This window comes from Pagrus pagrus, assembly GCF_965226575.1.
Source record: "Pagrus pagrus genome assembly, chromosome: 12".
NCBI lineage: Eukaryota > Metazoa > Chordata > Actinopteri > Spariformes > Sparidae > Pagrus > Pagrus pagrus.
In genome coordinates, this window is record NC_140196.1 from 7,267,482 (window position 1) to 7,284,925 (window position 17,444).

General features: G+C 41.6%; 1 protein-coding gene across 1 annotated transcript in view; it reads left to right on the forward strand.

Annotated features, from left to right (window-relative positions):
- LOC311266038 (myomegalin) overlaps positions 1-17,444 on the forward strand; it is a 42,677-nt gene that overhangs the window by 2,740 nt on the left and 22,493 nt on the right. Inside the window, exons 4-9 of the mRNA XM_084368223.1 lie at positions 3,485-3,595; positions 9,792-9,868; positions 12,311-12,434; positions 12,845-13,002; positions 13,093-13,249; positions 13,755-13,808. Of these exons, the coding sequence (XP_084224349.1) occupies positions 3,485-3,595; positions 9,792-9,868; positions 12,311-12,434; positions 12,845-13,002; positions 13,093-13,249; positions 13,755-13,808 (681 nt within the window). The remainder of the gene's footprint in view (positions 1-3,484; positions 3,596-9,791; positions 9,869-12,310; positions 12,435-12,844; positions 13,003-13,092; positions 13,250-13,754; positions 13,809-17,444) is intronic.

A 17,444-nucleotide genomic window follows, 5' to 3' on the forward strand; every position in this document is an offset into this window, starting at 1 on the left:
TCCAGAAATCAGTGCTCATTATATCCAAACTCTCTGTAATATATATTTTAAACAACTGTACAGAAAAGGAGAACACCTACAGCTGATGATATCATGTGGAAAACACCCTGAACCCTCCTGGTGGTTTCAGTCTGCCTCTGGCTACAGGATGACCCACTTTAGGATTTCTCATCGCTCTCTCATCTGCTGCATTATTTTCGGCACTGTCACATTTTTACAGAATACTATATTAGATGTGTCTTTTAATGTTTGGCAGCAGGGTGTTGTGATGAGCGAGGAGAACGTTACTAACCCAAAGTCAGATCCGTATATGATTATTCGTGTTGCTGAGTTGTACTATAACAACTAGCGACTCCCATCAAACTGCAGGATCCTTGTGTTCAATGCACCTCTTACGAAATATAACTTGAAAGCCAAGAGTTAAATGAAAAGATTGATATCACTCCCATGCCTGTGTGTTAAGTGGGAGCTAGGAGACAGTTAGCCTCGCTTAGCATAAAGACTTGAAACAAAGGGGAGAAAGCTAGCCTGTAAATTAAACAGGTAAAAGGTTAACTAGGCACAAAATGGTGTTTTTAAAAAAATTTCGACAGAGCCAGGCTAACTGTTTCCCTCCATTTCTAGTCTTTATGCTAAGCTAAGCTAAGCTCGAGTTTCATAATTAACCTTTAGTCTGTAACTTCTTGCCTAAATCGACATGTAACTTTATCTAAAACCTAAAGTATTCTTAATGGTAATATAGCACATAAGTAACCCACTTTGTATGAGTGTATATTGTCCATTTGCTATCGTTGTTTATCAACGTCTGTATTGTGCATCCCCCTTATTAATATCCCCCTCTTCATCCCCTAGTAGCAGAGGGAGTGCAGGGGCAGGGGGGATGTAGCAGACATTGTTTTTCTTTTTCTCTCAATCCCACCATCTGTACGTTTTGTCTTGGATCTATATTATTCTTTAAACTATATACTAAACTGAATCGATACTAGCCTAAACTGTAGTAGTAGTGTCACCTTCCTGATCAAAAGTACAGCCCCAGACCAGGCCATGTCTGTCACATATATTTTAGGGGAGACATGACTACAGATATAGCTTTTACTATGGGGTTAGGGTTAGTTGCTCCCATTGGGCCACCCGCCCTTGTTCAAATTACCTACTGAGTGTTAACATATGCTTATGCTCTGCGCGAAAAGGTTTACATAGGTGTGCAGCCAGACGATGTTGCACAATATTACATTACACACCCGTGCTCCTTTTCAAGGCTCAGACCCAGACGAGATCAGACTAGAACGAAAGCACTAAAACTGTCTTTGTGAAAGTCCTTTCATGTTATTCTGGAGGTGCTGCTGAGCCCTTGTTAAAACAGGAGGTGTCACCAACCAGTCACGAAAGCTGAAGTCACTTTCCGAAAGGCAGTGCCCTATTTCAAAGCTGGAGTCACTTTCGTGTCTGTCAGGTGTTGGATGTGTCACTTTTGCACTGAGATAAACACTCGTACACATGCCGCACGCACATATTCACACACATTCACTTCTATTTGTTTGTCTGTGATGCCGAGCTGAAAAGTGAGTGTGTGTGTGTGTGTGAGTGGAGTTTAAAAACACACTCTGTGTACATGATGTCATCTCTAATGTGATGCGGAGGCTCCGCTTGGCGCCTGTCCTATCTTTGTTCAGAATTATTTAGCAACAGCCTGTAACGTGACACGTTAATGGACACACTCACTGAACGCACCAAGAACTAATAATGACGTAACTGCGTTTGCAGCACGTCTCACTCACTTCACTATTGATGCTCTTTGCTCCGGATATCTGTCACGAAAATGGATTTGAGTGGAGGCTGCCTTCCTCTTTGTTATTTTCTTCCTGTTCACTCATCTCTCTGAGGGACATTCAGGGATTCACCGCTCTGTTAGATCCAGGACACCTCTCTATTAATAGCACGGAGGCTCACAGCTCCCAGGTCTCCTATTTCATCCAGCTTCTTTCCAGTCACCTGTCTGTCCCAATCCCATCAGCCCCTCTGCTGGTTCGTCTTCATCAGGGGGACTTTTCTGAATGTTGGTTTAAATGCATATCCATCACTGCCATGTGGTAAAGTCAGGGTGGCGCGGGGGCCGTGAGATGTGTGAAGGGTCAGATGATGTTGACTCATCCCCGTCATCATGATGCTTTTAACAACAGAGAAAGAAATGCAAAGAAGAGAAACATAAAGGCCTAAAACTTTCCACCTTTCCATTTGCTTTGTTAAAACGCTTCTTTAGTTGGGTTTTTGGCTAATTAACACCTGAACACCTCTGCTATGATGTTATCGCCCATTAGCCTGAGTTGTTATGGCTTGTTAACATTTCTAGTTTACATTCAGCAGCATCCAGTTCAAGAATTAACTTTTATCAGAAAAAATAGACAATAGTTTGTTGCTTTGGAAAGCAAAACTCCCAAAGTGGGTTTAATTATATTGATAATGTCTAACTGTAGTAGAAGCTGGGAAACACTTACTTAATCACACGTTTCTTAGCTTTATGAACTTGTTAAGTGTATTTCGGCACCCAAGAGTGTTGTTAAGGAAATAAGAAATATGCACAATACAATAGTTAACCAAATTCAATCGAGATTATCCTGTCTACATGAAAGTGAGTGACTGTTGTGATTATACAACGTGCAGTCAAGTGTGCTCAGAGCTGCAGATGACCTCTCACTGGGGATCCACACTCAAAAATATATTAAAAACCGACAGGGTAGAGATTAAAATGAACAAACGGCGTTTATATTTTCAATAAGGAAGCAGACAAAATGAAAAAAGGACAACCAGGGACTCACATCTAACCCCCTCCTTTCTCTTCACCTCTCTTGTTTGTTCATTTCGTTGCTCCTGATTTGCAGAGGGGTGAGATTTCCCTTCATATCACAACTGCATGTGAGGCTCTTACCTCCCCCCTCGCACCCTCCCCCCGCCCCTCTTCTCCCCTTCCACCCATCTCCCCTGGCAGTCTGGGATTCCAGGGATGTCTCCTCCTGTAAAATAAGCTCCTGTCCCGTCCCCCAGCACACCAGAACACACCATGGAGCTGATATGGCTGCATCTCTGACCGCCTGGGCTGCAGAGTCGCCCTCTGCACTGCGAAACATCCCTATAGACTAGTGTGTGTGTGTGTGTGTGTGTGTGTGTGTGTGTGAATGTTTTAGTGTGTGTTTGCTTTTCTAGATGGTATCCCAGCGGCCTTTTAGAGGCTGGGATGCCACTTTGTAAATAATTTGTGTATTTGGACATTATGCTGTTTTGGAGGAGAAGGTAGCATGTCTAACGGTTACCAGACTCTCACTGAAGGACAGGCCCGGACAGCCACTGTCCTCTAACGTGGACTCCGTATCCCCACGATGATACGGACAGATCAAACGACTTTTTATTTTTGACCTATATCGGACATGTCAAGCGGTGTCGGTGCTCTTTGACGGTCATGTCTAACGGTTACCGTACTTTGTCGCAGCACCTGAATGACCTGAAGAAGGAGAACTTCAGCCTCAAGCTCCGCATCTACTTCCTGGAGGAGAGGATTCAGCAGAAGTACGAGGAGAGCAGTGAAGATGTCTACCGTACGGTGAGTAGTCAAACCTGTAGCGGACCTGACTAACTGGTGAAGAGTGGGACTATGAGCTGCTCTTCAGGGGTCAAGGGTCGTCTCACTAACAACAAAAAGAACAAACATCACTGATGCTGCTTTAATGAGGGTATTTTGCTGTGAGTAGATAATCAAAAGAGCTTATTTGTGCCTTTGTCAGTCATAACAGGTGATTGATATCATTATAGTTTACAGCCATGTTGTCCCGAAAGATTTGCTTCACTAAGCCACTTCCACTGTTTGTTGACTCAGCTGTCGCACTGACCTGGTTGAGGTGACGTGACCTGCCATGTGTTTGTTTTACCAAGTGCCTGCTTTTAGATACGGCTGCTGTGTGAAGGACTTCACATTAACAAGCTCTTTGCTCAGTTAATGCACTTATATGTTCAGTACCTAGGACCTCTGTCCTACAGTGCATCAGGGATGGGGAAAAATGCTTACAACAATTTCCCAGAGCCCAAAGTGACGTTATCTTTTGTCCAAACCAACAGCCCAAAACACAAACACTCTTTATTTACTGTCATGAATGAGCATATCCTTACATTTAAGAAACCAGAACCAGCAAATGTTTGACATTTTTGCTTGAAAAAAAGCCTGAAGTGATTGATCGAATGTCAAAACAGTTGTTTAATAGACTAGTTTTTGCAGCTCTACTGTGCATTAATGTCCTATAGTAGTATTTTATGCCATTAAAATACAGTTCTGGATATATAGAGACCCAGTGAAATACACTTAATGGACTCTCAGCAATAGGCCTTTGATGAGAAATGAAATAAACTAAAAATAAAAAAAGTTTATTATGATGTTTGAGCTATAAGCAGGGCTGGTTATTAAACCTCATTATCTTTTGGGACGGACTGAAATCTGCCTAAAAGCCGCCATCAAATCTCTAGTCAGACCTTTATTATTGTTTTTTTTTGTTTGTTTGTTGTGTATCTACAGAGGTACCGATCCAATATCTTTTATCAGCATTGCCGCCAATACTGACCTTTTGAAGCAGACTGGGTGTCTGCCATGGCACGACCAATCCATATTTAAAACACTTTATTTTAATGTCCAGAAGTGTACTTTAAGTATCAGAAGTAAAGTACTCACTATGCAGAACGGCTCCTTTCGTTCACAATGTATGTTATTGTAATTTATCATCACTAATGAAAACATGTGAGAGCGTTTAAATGTTGCACTTCATAAATGTGTAGCCAGTTTTACACATTGGTAGTATAGTACTCCATCATATAAGTAACTACAGGTGAAGAAGAAGTATAAAGTAGTATAAAATAGAAATATTCAAGTAAGGTAGTCTACGAGTATGTTGAAATTGTACTCAAGTACTAGAGCACTAGAGTACTTGAGTTGTCCACCACTGCTTTGAGGAAGCTTAAAGTAAGTTATGGCCTTGTAAGTGATCTAAGCTCACATTGATCCTCCCTGCAAACCTTTGGGGGGAAATCAAACTCCCCTCTTTCCCTTTTTTTATCAGCAGGCTGCAGCTTCACATGTATCTTTGTGATACTACCCAAATCTGCTTTTTGCCGGGTGTGGATCCAATGTTTAAAATAACCCTCAATCTATGCAGGGCTGGCTGTGACAGCAGCTGATGGAGATGGTGGAAATGTTAGATTTAAATGTTGGTTTCAGCCCGGGGCCAAAGTTTCATTATATCAAGCAGACATCTGTGAGACCGTGAAAATATCTCTGATGATACAACACATGTACATGACAGGTGCAATATATTGTTTTGAAGCATCCCTTGGGTCTGCAGAGGGAACACTGTGTGACTGTGTGAAGAGTGCTGAAGTCACAAATGGTAAAAGCAGGTATTTAAATGAAGTCATTTGTTATTGCCACTCGGGTTGCAAGGGTACGAGATTTTCCTGGAACAATAAGCATCTGAGAAAATATCACGGTTTCACAGTACAGTCATGTACAGTATTATTTTTATATTTTTTATTATTATCATTATTAATATTAGCAGTTACAATGACATTTTGATGTTTCTTGGTTGAAGACATGCTTTATTATAATGTTTCTTAATATTATATTCTAATAGACATGAAACTTATATAAACTATACAATGTTATTTCTTTAGATTAGTAGATAAGCAAATGTAAACGATATGTTGCTGCAACACTAACTGACACTGAACCTCAACAATACTATGTTGTTGCTTGGCTGTCTGCCTGATTAATTCATCTATTGAGGAAAAACTGACAACAATTATGATTATTTATAAACTGTTTAAGTCATTTACCTTCTAAAATGTATGGCTTCACTACTTTTTCTCTATAATTTACACATGTTTTGGGTTTAGGAGAGTAATATGAAGATGTAACTTCACACATATTCTAAATCAAACTATTGATATTAGTTGAAGACGCAATAGAAAAACGGATAGTGACAGAAATCATTTCAGTTCCTCTGTGTGTGTGTTATTTTTATGCATCTCTGTGTCCATCTGTGTCCCTCTGTCTGTGTGCGTTCAGAGTGTGCACCTACATTAAGGTGACCCAGTTCAGCTGTTGTTTGTCTACACGAGCCAGCCGCCCTTTAAAACTCGTCCCTTCAACTCCAAATCCCAGCCGATCGTCGACAGATCTTTGATACGAGAGAAAACTAAATGACTGTTTGATCCAGCCGAACGAGACCTGAGCGTCCTACAATTACTGCATACCAGCAGTGATTGAGTAAACTGATCCCACGTCACACAGACATCCAACTGGATTTTAATCCTGGTGCTTCACAGTCTTTTTACTCTGTGTGGCTGAAAGTTAATCAGTCTAATCGCTTTTTTATTGGAGGCTAAATCTTTGTTCCGTAGTTGTTATCTGACCTGAGCTGCTTGTTGCTCTGTTGGCCGACGATCGTGACAGAGCGTCAGTGTTCCCGTCCTCAGTGTAATACAGTACAGACTAGGTGTGTTGGTCCTGGGCACATAGTGATCTCTCTCAGAGCTCTCAGAGAAACTCTATTTATAGAGCAGGCTGGAGTACACTCATTTATTAATCACATGTATTCATACAACTGACTGCAGGACAAGACTTGTGCTTCATGACACGTGTGTTTGTACGTGTCTTCACAGTATGGTTTGTTACATTAGAGATTTATTTGATATGAATAAAATACAGAGCTGAAATGATGAGTCACTTAGTCGATCGAGAGGAAATTAAAGTTTTTTGATAATCGGTTAATCATTTTTTATACAAAGATGCCAAAACATTCCCTGGTTCTTGTGTCTCGCCTGAGATGATTTGCTGCTTTTATTCATACTATTGTAAAGTCAGCTGAGTATCTTTGGGTTGTGTACTGTCTTACTGAATCATGACTGATGTCACCTTTGACCCTAAGGAACTGTGATCGTGAAAGTTGAGAAAAACATTTTAAAGACAAGATAATCAGGTATTCAATGAAATGACTTCTGATTACTCAAATGATGAAAACAATTGTTGCATATTTAGCATCTCTCAATCAAAAAACAGCATTTTTTCCTTTTTTCATTCATGCAAATAAAGTGATACTGCCAGAGCATTTAGATGGTTTAGTGTGGACTGGAATATGGTAAAGTGAACGGTTTAATCAATAGATGAATTGATAGAATATGATGTGCTCCAGGTATGATTGGTTCATGAGTGACACTCGTGCACAGCCTGGTTATTAGAGGATCTGTTGCTGAGGGCCGACAGGCCAGGAGGGGCCAGAATAGCAGGTGCACAGTGATGGGTGTCTATATATAGAGCTGTTTTCAAAATGGGAAAATGTCTCTTACTGTAAGCCAAGATGATGACACACACACACACACACACACACACACACTGGCAGCAATACGTGTTCCTCTTAGTGGCGTGTTACATTATTTATTATTATAGCAGGGTGGCGAATCATTTACCGTCATTAGCTATGCAGAGCACATGCCTGGTCATGTGTTGCATAAGTCCTAGTGGCTGCTGCATCACCTCGCTGTGCCGCACAGTTGAGAGAACTTTGTCTGAATAACATTAATTAGCGATGAGATTTGTATCTGTGTCCTTACAGAGCTCCACAAATTCAGAAAAAACACGCTTAAATCTAAGACTTTAAAACATATTATACATACACTTCACCATAATACCACCTCATTTCCTGTTCATGCAGAAACCTTGAAAACAAAACATCAAAACAACAAATATTCTGTCATTCTGCTGACAGATAGGTCAGATAAGTGACCAGCAGATTAACAGAAAATGAACAATTTTATAATCAGTTAATTGCTTAAAATAATCAGGTGCATCAAACATTTGCTGTCTTGTTTCTGTTTAATTATCATTGTTATCATTGAGAATTAAAGACCAAGCCACAACAAGGACTTTGAATATATCACCTTGCATATCTGGCATATTTCATACTTTACATAATAAGCTATCACTTGCTAATAATTGACAGATTCACTGATATTGATACTGTGTCACCCATCTGTCAAAATAAGAACTAAAATCAGATTCAAACTGTGTTTTTTCCCTGAATATTTGTCACTCTCTGATTGGCTGTGACCAGTGTTCGTGCAGAAGTATTATGTGCTTTGGTCACATGTGCAGCACGTGCATGCGTAGCCACCAGCCGTATGCGTGTGTCCAGCCCTCATGTTGCCTCTCAGAAAATGTGTATGTGTTGATTTCAGGCTGCAAGTGTTGGTGCACGTGTAGCTCGGCTCTTCGTGAGTGTTAGAGATATAAAGCCCTCCGACGGGGACAGGGGAAGGTCAACAGATTTGGACAAGGCACTAAAACATTTCTAAAACAGAGAAAGAGAAGGGAAGAAGAAGGAGAGGAGAGACAAGAGAGAGCTGGTCAGTCTGTTTAGATGAAGCTGAGCCAAGCTGGAGTGATAAGGGTGATAAAAACCAGTGAGAGCAGCTATCTGATCCGAGTCCAGCAGACGGACAAACAGACAGACAGATAAACTGTCCTGTCTCTTCAGTGTAAGGTCAGAATGGAAAGAATGAGCCCCTCCATTCTCACCGTTTAAATCCTCTGCCCCAGTGCTAGAGCCTAGATTGGCCCTTAAATGTCCCCCGTGGGCCGCAGCAGGTAAACAAACTGTGGAGTTTAGCCTTTGGCCTCAGGGGTGAGTATCTGAGCTGCCCTGAATTCACCAGCTCTAAATATAACTGCCGTGACAGCACAGTCAGATGTTCTGTACTGATGATACACAACACCAGGCAGCACTCATTCACAGAGAGATGTGGGTGTGATGAAGGAAAACCGAGCAGGGAGCGAGAACGGTGATTGAGATGTAAAGGAGAGAATATATATAAGTAATGAAATACAGTGTGGCACACTTTTTAAAACCCTCACAGTGTCTCATCTCTTTGATATATAACCTTTCATTGAACCTCAGACATACAGTAGAGATTACATAAAATGATGTGATGTTTTTTTCACCTACAGCTTCTTTGTCTCTGCAATATATGACGAGCTTTACTATAACTAAATGTCCGTTTTGCTGCACGTGTGATACGTAAGTCAAGATATGCCAAATGAAGATATTCATTTTGTGTTTTTATGATTTAAAAGGTCACACGTGTCATATCTTTTGTATCGGGACTTGATTCATTGTGTCATTCTCGTTGTAAAACAGACCTTTTTCACTGCAGACGCTCTGACTTGTCATAGAAGGAAACAAACAGGTGAAACAAATTTCGTTAACGACGGCTCAGTTTCCGTCACACGTCCAGACGAGCCAGCATGCACGTTACCAGGACCCTGAAACTAGCTCACTTGAATGGAATATCATGCTTTTAGTATTATTTTGATATCAACCAGACCTGTGCTTCTCCTACAAGTCACCATTTCTGATGTAAAATATTTTTATGATAGGCTGTACTCACAGGGGTTTTCAGGCTAATTACACAGGTTGAAGCCCACACAGTCCTGAGAGGGAGTATAATCAGCCAATTAAGTGAAAACACCTGCATGGGTATGAACTTGCATAATGTTGGCAGAAAATGTGTTTTAATGCAATATTAAACAGGGTTTCCCTTCACTTTAACAGTGATTTAACAGCATATTATTGCAATTGACCACCCGCCACTATCACTGAATCTGCAGTGTAGTAACATGTTCATTTACAGTATCTGTTGTTGCTGATGTGTGATGATGATGTGTGATGATGATTGACCTTTGCTGCTTTCATCTGTCGCAGAACATCGAGCTGAAGGTGGAAGTAGAGAGCTTGAAGCAGGAGCTCCAGGAGAAACAGCAGCTTCTGGATAAAGCACTGTAAGTTCACGAATATTTATCATAGCTATTTATTGAAATAAGAGACAAGATAAGTCTGTACTGATCCCACAGGACAGAAATATAAGTGCACATTGTAAGTAGACTATATACGTTAAAAATAATAAAAGCTGTATGTGCAATAACTTAATGTGCAACCTTACAAGGATACAGACGTTTGTAAGTGTGGTTATTGGTGTCAAAACAGTTTCTGTCCCTGAAAATCAATAACTCTTTGTTTGAAAGTGTCAAACTGTAAAAGGTCCTCACTGCTCCTTAATATCACTGATAAACGGACAAGACAGGCAGATATCGACTGTTCCTCTTGATGGATATACCCTTCATGAACAGCCTGTGAAACATAATGAGATCTTATTATTCTGATGCCTTCTTCAGTCATATGTACTCTGATTAAAACAGTACATAGCGTGTTCGGGAGGGCAGATCCACCTCCATCTATGGTCCCGTCTTAACTGTGGTAACACCTCATATCTCTAACAGCTCATATGTCATGCAGCAGCTGATAGAGATAACACACACACACACATACACATAATGGACACACACAGCTTGAACCCCTGACATGTTACAAAACTCTCGAGTAGGATTATTGTAGACAGGCTGTAAAAATGCTGCTGTTGTAAATGAGACATGGTATAGCGCTTCATACACTGATGGTCGAGGCCAACCTGCTCATCAGGTTTGGGGTTCAGATACTTCAACGTGCAGTCGGGGATCAAACCACCGACCTTCTGATTAGTGGACGACCCGTTCCAGCTCCTGAGCCGCAGCCAACCCTGGCTGAGGAGGCCAGGAGATGTACTTTAACCAGGGGGTTCAACCTGAAGCAACCATGATAGCAAGTGTCAGATCTGCCTGACTTTCACTGGGGAGAACAAAAAAACCTGTTTTCTTTTGCTGAATGTAAGAGAAACACAGGTCGTCTGCTCCCTTTGTGTCTTCTCTTTGAAGAGTTGTTTCAGGTGATTCGATAAAGGGCGAGTACAGTAGACAAACCCTCATGGCTGCACAGGGAAAATGTTTGATACTGCTGACTCAGATGTCCTCCTCTGCCTGGACGCCTTCTCTTGTTCCAGGATGTATCTTGAAACTGCTGCAGGAGTTTAGTAGATTGCGTGGGATAATTAGGCAAAGATGGAGCGCTTCCAGGATCGTTAGCATGGTGGCATTTCAGTTCCCACTCTGTATGGCTTACGCTCCACAACAGCTGGCCCTGCATTTAGCTGAAATGGACAGAGATGCTGCTTAAAGGTCAGGGTTGTTGACCTTTAATAGTTCATCATTGGCCAACTGTTGACACTCTTGGAAAGGATGAATTGGCTCTTATTACTGGTCTCTATTACTGTTGCTGCATCGTGTCAGCAGAGATGATTCTGACAGTAAAGAGCTTATTGTTTCAGTACATATTCAGTCTTTTAGTTGATGGTAATCTAACTATCACCATTTCTACTCAGCTCTGTGGACTCTTTGTTGTTCTTGCTGCATATTCTGTGGTTTGGACATCGACCAGTCTGCAGCGCTGCCAAAATGAAGAACAGCTCAGTCACTGCGACTGTTGGCAAACACGCAGCACATCATAAAAATCCATGACGAAGAATGAGAAGGAACACTAACAGACAACAACAAATTGTCCGTCTTAAATCTTAATCTCTTGAACGTGAAGCTTCCCAGCATTTCTCTGAGATTACTGCATCAACTTCATCCAGAAGCGCTCAGGGGGGTGAAGGTCTCGGCCACCACACATAAAGGCCATTTGTCCATGACACAGACATCTGCATTACTCAGACCGGTTCAAAATATCCCAGTTATTTGAGCTGTTGCATGTGGCGGACAGAGTTAAAAACGTATGTAGAGACGCTCTAGAACGGGACTCAATGGCGACAGGGTGGCGTGTGCCATTCTGGGAGCAGAAATTCTGGGGTGGCGTTGTTGACTGACTAAGTGATAAAGACAGATGCTCGCACAGTTGGAGTCAGAAGGAGTGACGGGAGATGCTTACGTCATGAAGCAGCATAGTTTGTTAGTTTCAGTGTGATTTATGGAGGACGTGGAGCAAAAAAACAGGACGTGTGTGTAAAGATTTTCAGATTAAAATGAAAAGTACCTTAACTGCATCCATTGCTGTATGGAGCCTTTCACCGCGTTCACGCTGTGAGAACATCACTCATGTGAGAAAACATGTTGGCAGCATTAACCATGACAATAAAAGCCTACACCACGGGCGGGGCAGCTTACTCAATCTCTGCTATAAGTGGGTTGGTGGTGTTGGGTATCCCGTGAGCATCGTCGCCGACAGGAAAGTGATGACATCATATTGTCTCTTGGCTCTCACTCACGTCTCCATCGTGCTCTGATACTGACCCCTCTGACTACATTTATGTGTGTGTTTGAACTCTAACTCTCCTTTTTTCCCCTGTTGAACAGCACAACAGCGGAGAGCTTGACCAATCACAATGAGGCAGAGCTGCAGAGACGGTGTCAGGAGAGACAGCAGGAAATCGATCACATGCAGCAAGTGCTTGAGACCAAGATTCAGCTCCTGCAGGAGGTACGCCCACTCTAGACGTATTTCGTAAAAACATTTCATTGATATACAACTAATATGCGATAATATATGTATAATATTTTATATTACCATAAAGAGGAAATTGCAACGTGCGGCGAAAACACTATTATACAAGATTTTTATGGTTATGTTCAGGCACTGACAGCACTGTAACCATAGCTCTGAAAAAAAGGGGATGAAAACAACAATTACTATCAAGTATTCAATAATAGTGCAAAGGCAACCATGAACTCATAAAGAAAAGATGCACGTTGTGTCTGAATATAATCCGGGCAGCGATTGTGTTTTTAGCACAACATACGTATGAAAATAATTTAGTTATATGAAACTGTCAAACAGGTGCCTCGGGTTTAAAAATCATAACAGCTTCTACGTGTGTGTTTGTTTTCCAGGAGGCCCAGCTAGCACGCAGCGAGGCGGAGCGGATGGCTTCGCTGGCTGGATCACACTCCCAGGCATCCCTCCTCTCCCTGGACACCCCCATGGAGGACATCCCAGAGGACGAGAGGCCTCCCAGCATCCTGTCTCCTTCCAACACCACCAAAGACAGGTGGAGAAAAACACTAAGAAATCTGCTCACCAATTTCAAACAGACCAAATCCTCCTCCCTGCCTCGCTGACTGACTCTGTCTGTGTTTAGGTTAATAGAGGAGCTGACGAAAGAGCTTCGCTCCAAGGACGCCCTCATCACAGAGCTGAGTGGAGAGAAGACGACTCTCACGCTGAGGGTGGGGGAGCTGGAGGGGCAGGTGGAGGAGCTGTCTTCATCTCTGCTGCAGAAGGACAAGGACGTGGAGGTATAAACAACTTTTTACTTTGACACTCAAACATCTAAATTCCTCTCCGATGGCGTCTTCGGAAACCCAAACTTGCCCATATCTTTCCATAACACTTAAGTAAATGCGTCTCTATCATTCAAAACCTCTCAGTCAAACAGTTTAGACTTCTAATATTACTGCATTCCTCCGGACCACCGTGTCTCCTCTGGTCAGACTTTCTATTCTAGAAAGAGGCTCCTGAAGCAGCATGTGTGACATTCCTGAGCCTCATTTTAACAGCTATTCATGTAGGTCACACACGAGCTATTTGCACACACAACAACAGCTTAAACAAACTTAAACACACTGCAGGTGCACATGCATGGAAGTACTGACACACTTGTACACACCCTGAAGCATGATGTCATCTGATATTTTTTTTATTTTTTATGTTTATTCGTTCTCTTTGGTCTTTTTATTTGTTTCTTTACTCTACATATTGTTGCAATTATTTTAGATTTATTGTCTGTCTCCTCTGTTTCAGTATTATCAGGAGGAACTGGGTCACGAGAGGCTGCGTATAGAGCAGGAGATGCAGGTATGTGCAGCTCTGTGTTTATATGTAAGGTAAAAGACTAAGACACATGTATAATTTGTGCCGCTCATTGTTGTATTTAAAACAACTTCTATTAATTCACCTTCACGTGTCATTATAAAGTTCTCCACTAAGTGTCAGAACAGCTTCACAGATCTCATTGTTTTTAATGTCAGACAGACGCTGCCTCCTTATGGAGAAGTGAGTGTAGCATTTTCACACAGGAGCTGACGACTGCAGATAAGATATCAGAATAATTTGTTGATTACAAGCCGCTTTACAGAAATTACCGAGGGTATTAAGATATAGGGAGATCAGAAAATGTGTTTTGCATTCACCGTAAATTGAAGAGGTTGTGGTACAGAAAGAAAAAAACTGAAAAGTTTGAACATCCTCTCTCGTTTTGCCTCTGAAAAGAAGTGCAGTATTCAAAATGTTACTATAATGCAGTCTGTCGCTGCAGGATGGTTTGTGCAGAAACCAACATGATAAAATCAATACAGCTGCTCTCTGTAATACGAGATCAGAAGCATCATTATACGTCCGCTGAAAGAACAAACTATGGAGCGAAGTTAACATCTAGTAAAACATCCTGTGGTGAGCTTAAACTTTGTGCAATCTGACCCTGAATGTTTCATAAGTGATCGAGGGTGGTTGATTCCAGTCTGATGAGCAAACGACTACAGATATGTGTTGATGAACTTTCCTCTGAAGCAGGCCTGCTCTGAAGCAAACAAACAGAAGTGAGGAACATGTTGTGAAAAGATAACTGCAGTCGATAGAGCGTCATGTGAGGCCTCCAGTGAAAGTACAGTTCATCGTACAGAGGATTCATCTCATCATGCAAAGTGCCAGAAACTCATTACATTTACAGGCTTTAGCTGCACCGACACCCCCGAGGACACATTCCTCTCCTGATATGTAATGAAGCTACACATGGAGGGAAACCATTACCTTGTTGTCAGCTCCCTCCATCCACAGAGAGTCTTTACCATCTATTTGTAGCTCTACAAAATTACAGTCATAACCACTACGCATAGCTTCATTGCATTGCATTGCAGTGTTGCTTCATGTTGGTTTGTTGTTGAGTCTCAGACAAGCAGCGTTGTGTTGTCGGTGTTCCTGTGCAGGCGCTTTAACTTGTAAATCAGTCGTGAATGAAGGATGCAAATTTACCTCGTGAGCAGGCTCTCTGCTCAGATTTCACATGAGATGTATGTGCAGAGGAAAACAAACAGGGCTGAGGAGTACCGCATTTAATGATGGACAGCTGCACTGTATGTGCAAAACATTTAGTCACTAAGGGAGCAGTGGGTTAGTGTCTTTGGGTGTGAACAGTATGATTAACATGGTGCATCATTTTGAGATGGGGTGTTCATATACAGTAGATAAGGAAAGATATAACCTTGATATAGGTGCATGTTGAAATACAGGTTCTTGGTCAGTGCTGAGTAAATGTGACATTGCAAAATTAGAGGGAAGTGACAGTTGTTTTGTTGATTCATCACACTTATACACTTATACTCATACAATAACATATATTTGGATTGTAAGGGTCCCATATTCTGCTAATTTTCAGGTTCATACTTTTATTTCGTGGCATCTTTCTAAAAAAAAATGTTTAAATGCTTTCATGTTCAGAAAACATTTTCCTCTTCTCACGCTGTCGATTGCTGCAGCACCTCTATTCACCCTCTGTCTGAGTGCTCTGTTTTAGTTTAGTGTCTTTTAGCCCCCCCTTCCTAAAAGCCCAGTCTGCTCGTATCGGTCAGCTCTCACCGGGCTGAGCCAGCACCACTTAACTGTTTTTCCGCTTCACCTCTGCTGCCGTTTTTGCAACCAACGCCGTGCTACGGTGACAATATAGTTGTGACATCATAACCGTACAGAAGTCCTGCCGGCTCGTTTGAGGGAACAGTTTCCGACATTTCTTTACTTTTACAGTACTTTCATAGCAACTGGATCTGATTTATAATAATAAAGAAAGACGTGGAGTTTTATATGGGCCTTTAAGTATTCAAGGAAAAACCATTGCAGCTATTTTGTATCTTTAAATGACACTAATATTATTTTAAATGTGGGCTTCAGTAAAACCTCTCAGCAATTTAATTTTTACTGCAGTGCCAGAAATTGTTTAGCTGGAAAGAGATCATGTGAGGATCAGTGTAACTGGGGTTTTGTGTGTCTGTGTCTGTGTGCACATTCCCATGAGGTGCCATCTTTCATATGTGTGTGCGTGTGTTCATGCAGGCATCTCGCTGGTTAGCAGTTTAGCAGGTCTGGTTTCAGCCGGGCTGTCGATAGGTCAGATCGACCTCTGAGTGCTCAGCGGCCCCAACACTGATATCAAGTTGTGTTGTTTCAGACGGACAAGTGCCCTAAGAGCTCTTAATTAGTTCCCCAGACACCACAGCCATTTAGATCAAATCTGTGTCTGGAGAGAGACAGGACGAGGAAGGAAAGACATGTTATCTCGAACCTCTTGACACAATTGCTTGCAGGTGTTCCTCTTCAAGAATAATTTGTATTAATTGTCACACTGTAAGCAACTAAATGTCTCTACACTTTAACATTTGCTTGTATTTATGGAAATGGGAAATATCAGAAAATGGCTCAGGCCTTTTAATCCTTTGAATAATCAGCAATCAATAAGGACCTTGAAGGAGACGCAAGGTCCCACAAATTTGTCCCGCACATTAATGAAGATGCACTCTGTGTGCTCTGTCCTGGAGCCATAGCATTACTTTCGAAGATGAAAGCGTATCTGCAGTCGACGGGGGAATTTTCACTGCGTATCAGCTCTACAGCGTGACAGCATGACCATCTGTTTGCGTGCCGGAGGGAAAACAAAAATTGTGGTCACTGCAGAGACGAGCTTGCATGGTCAGACGCACGAGAAAGGCCCAGTTGTTTGTCCATCACAGTCATATCATTGTTTCTGCACCACGGCAACGGGACATACAAATACTCATTTGAGCATGTTTTGACACAAATCTGACAAAGGTGCTTTAAAGGACCAACACCACCACATCAGCATGGTTGTTTAATAAGTTCAGTAATACGCTCGCAAGTTAGCAAGTCGACCCAGCAACCCTATGTATAAAATGTATACTTTTTTTTATTAATTTATCATGAATTCTTTATAATGCCTTTTATAAAAGAGAGGAAACCCTACAGTTATGTCTTAAATATACTTAATTCCACTTAATTACTTAATAGACAACAATCTATTAGCAGCAGAAGACTGTTGAAAAATGATTATCTGTCTCTGTTACGCTACCAGTATGACGATGATGACCTCGATGTTCATCTTCATATGTTACCTCAGGCGATCTTTACGTCAACACACACACAGCAGCTGTGTGTAACTAATGCACATACTGTACTACCCTATGTGTTGTCCTGGTAACCAGTTTTATTGCTCACCGATCATTGTGTGTAGCAGAGAAAACATCCTTTTGTCTTTGACCTGCAGAACCTCCTCCCATGTACAATACCAATATGATGGCGGCCATGAAAATGATTCATTTTATTGGTCTGGTCTGTAGTTTATACGAACACGTGTAGTGATGAACTCTTAGTTACAAACACCATTAACGATATAATCATAAAGGTTATTTAATTATTGCAAAAATCAAT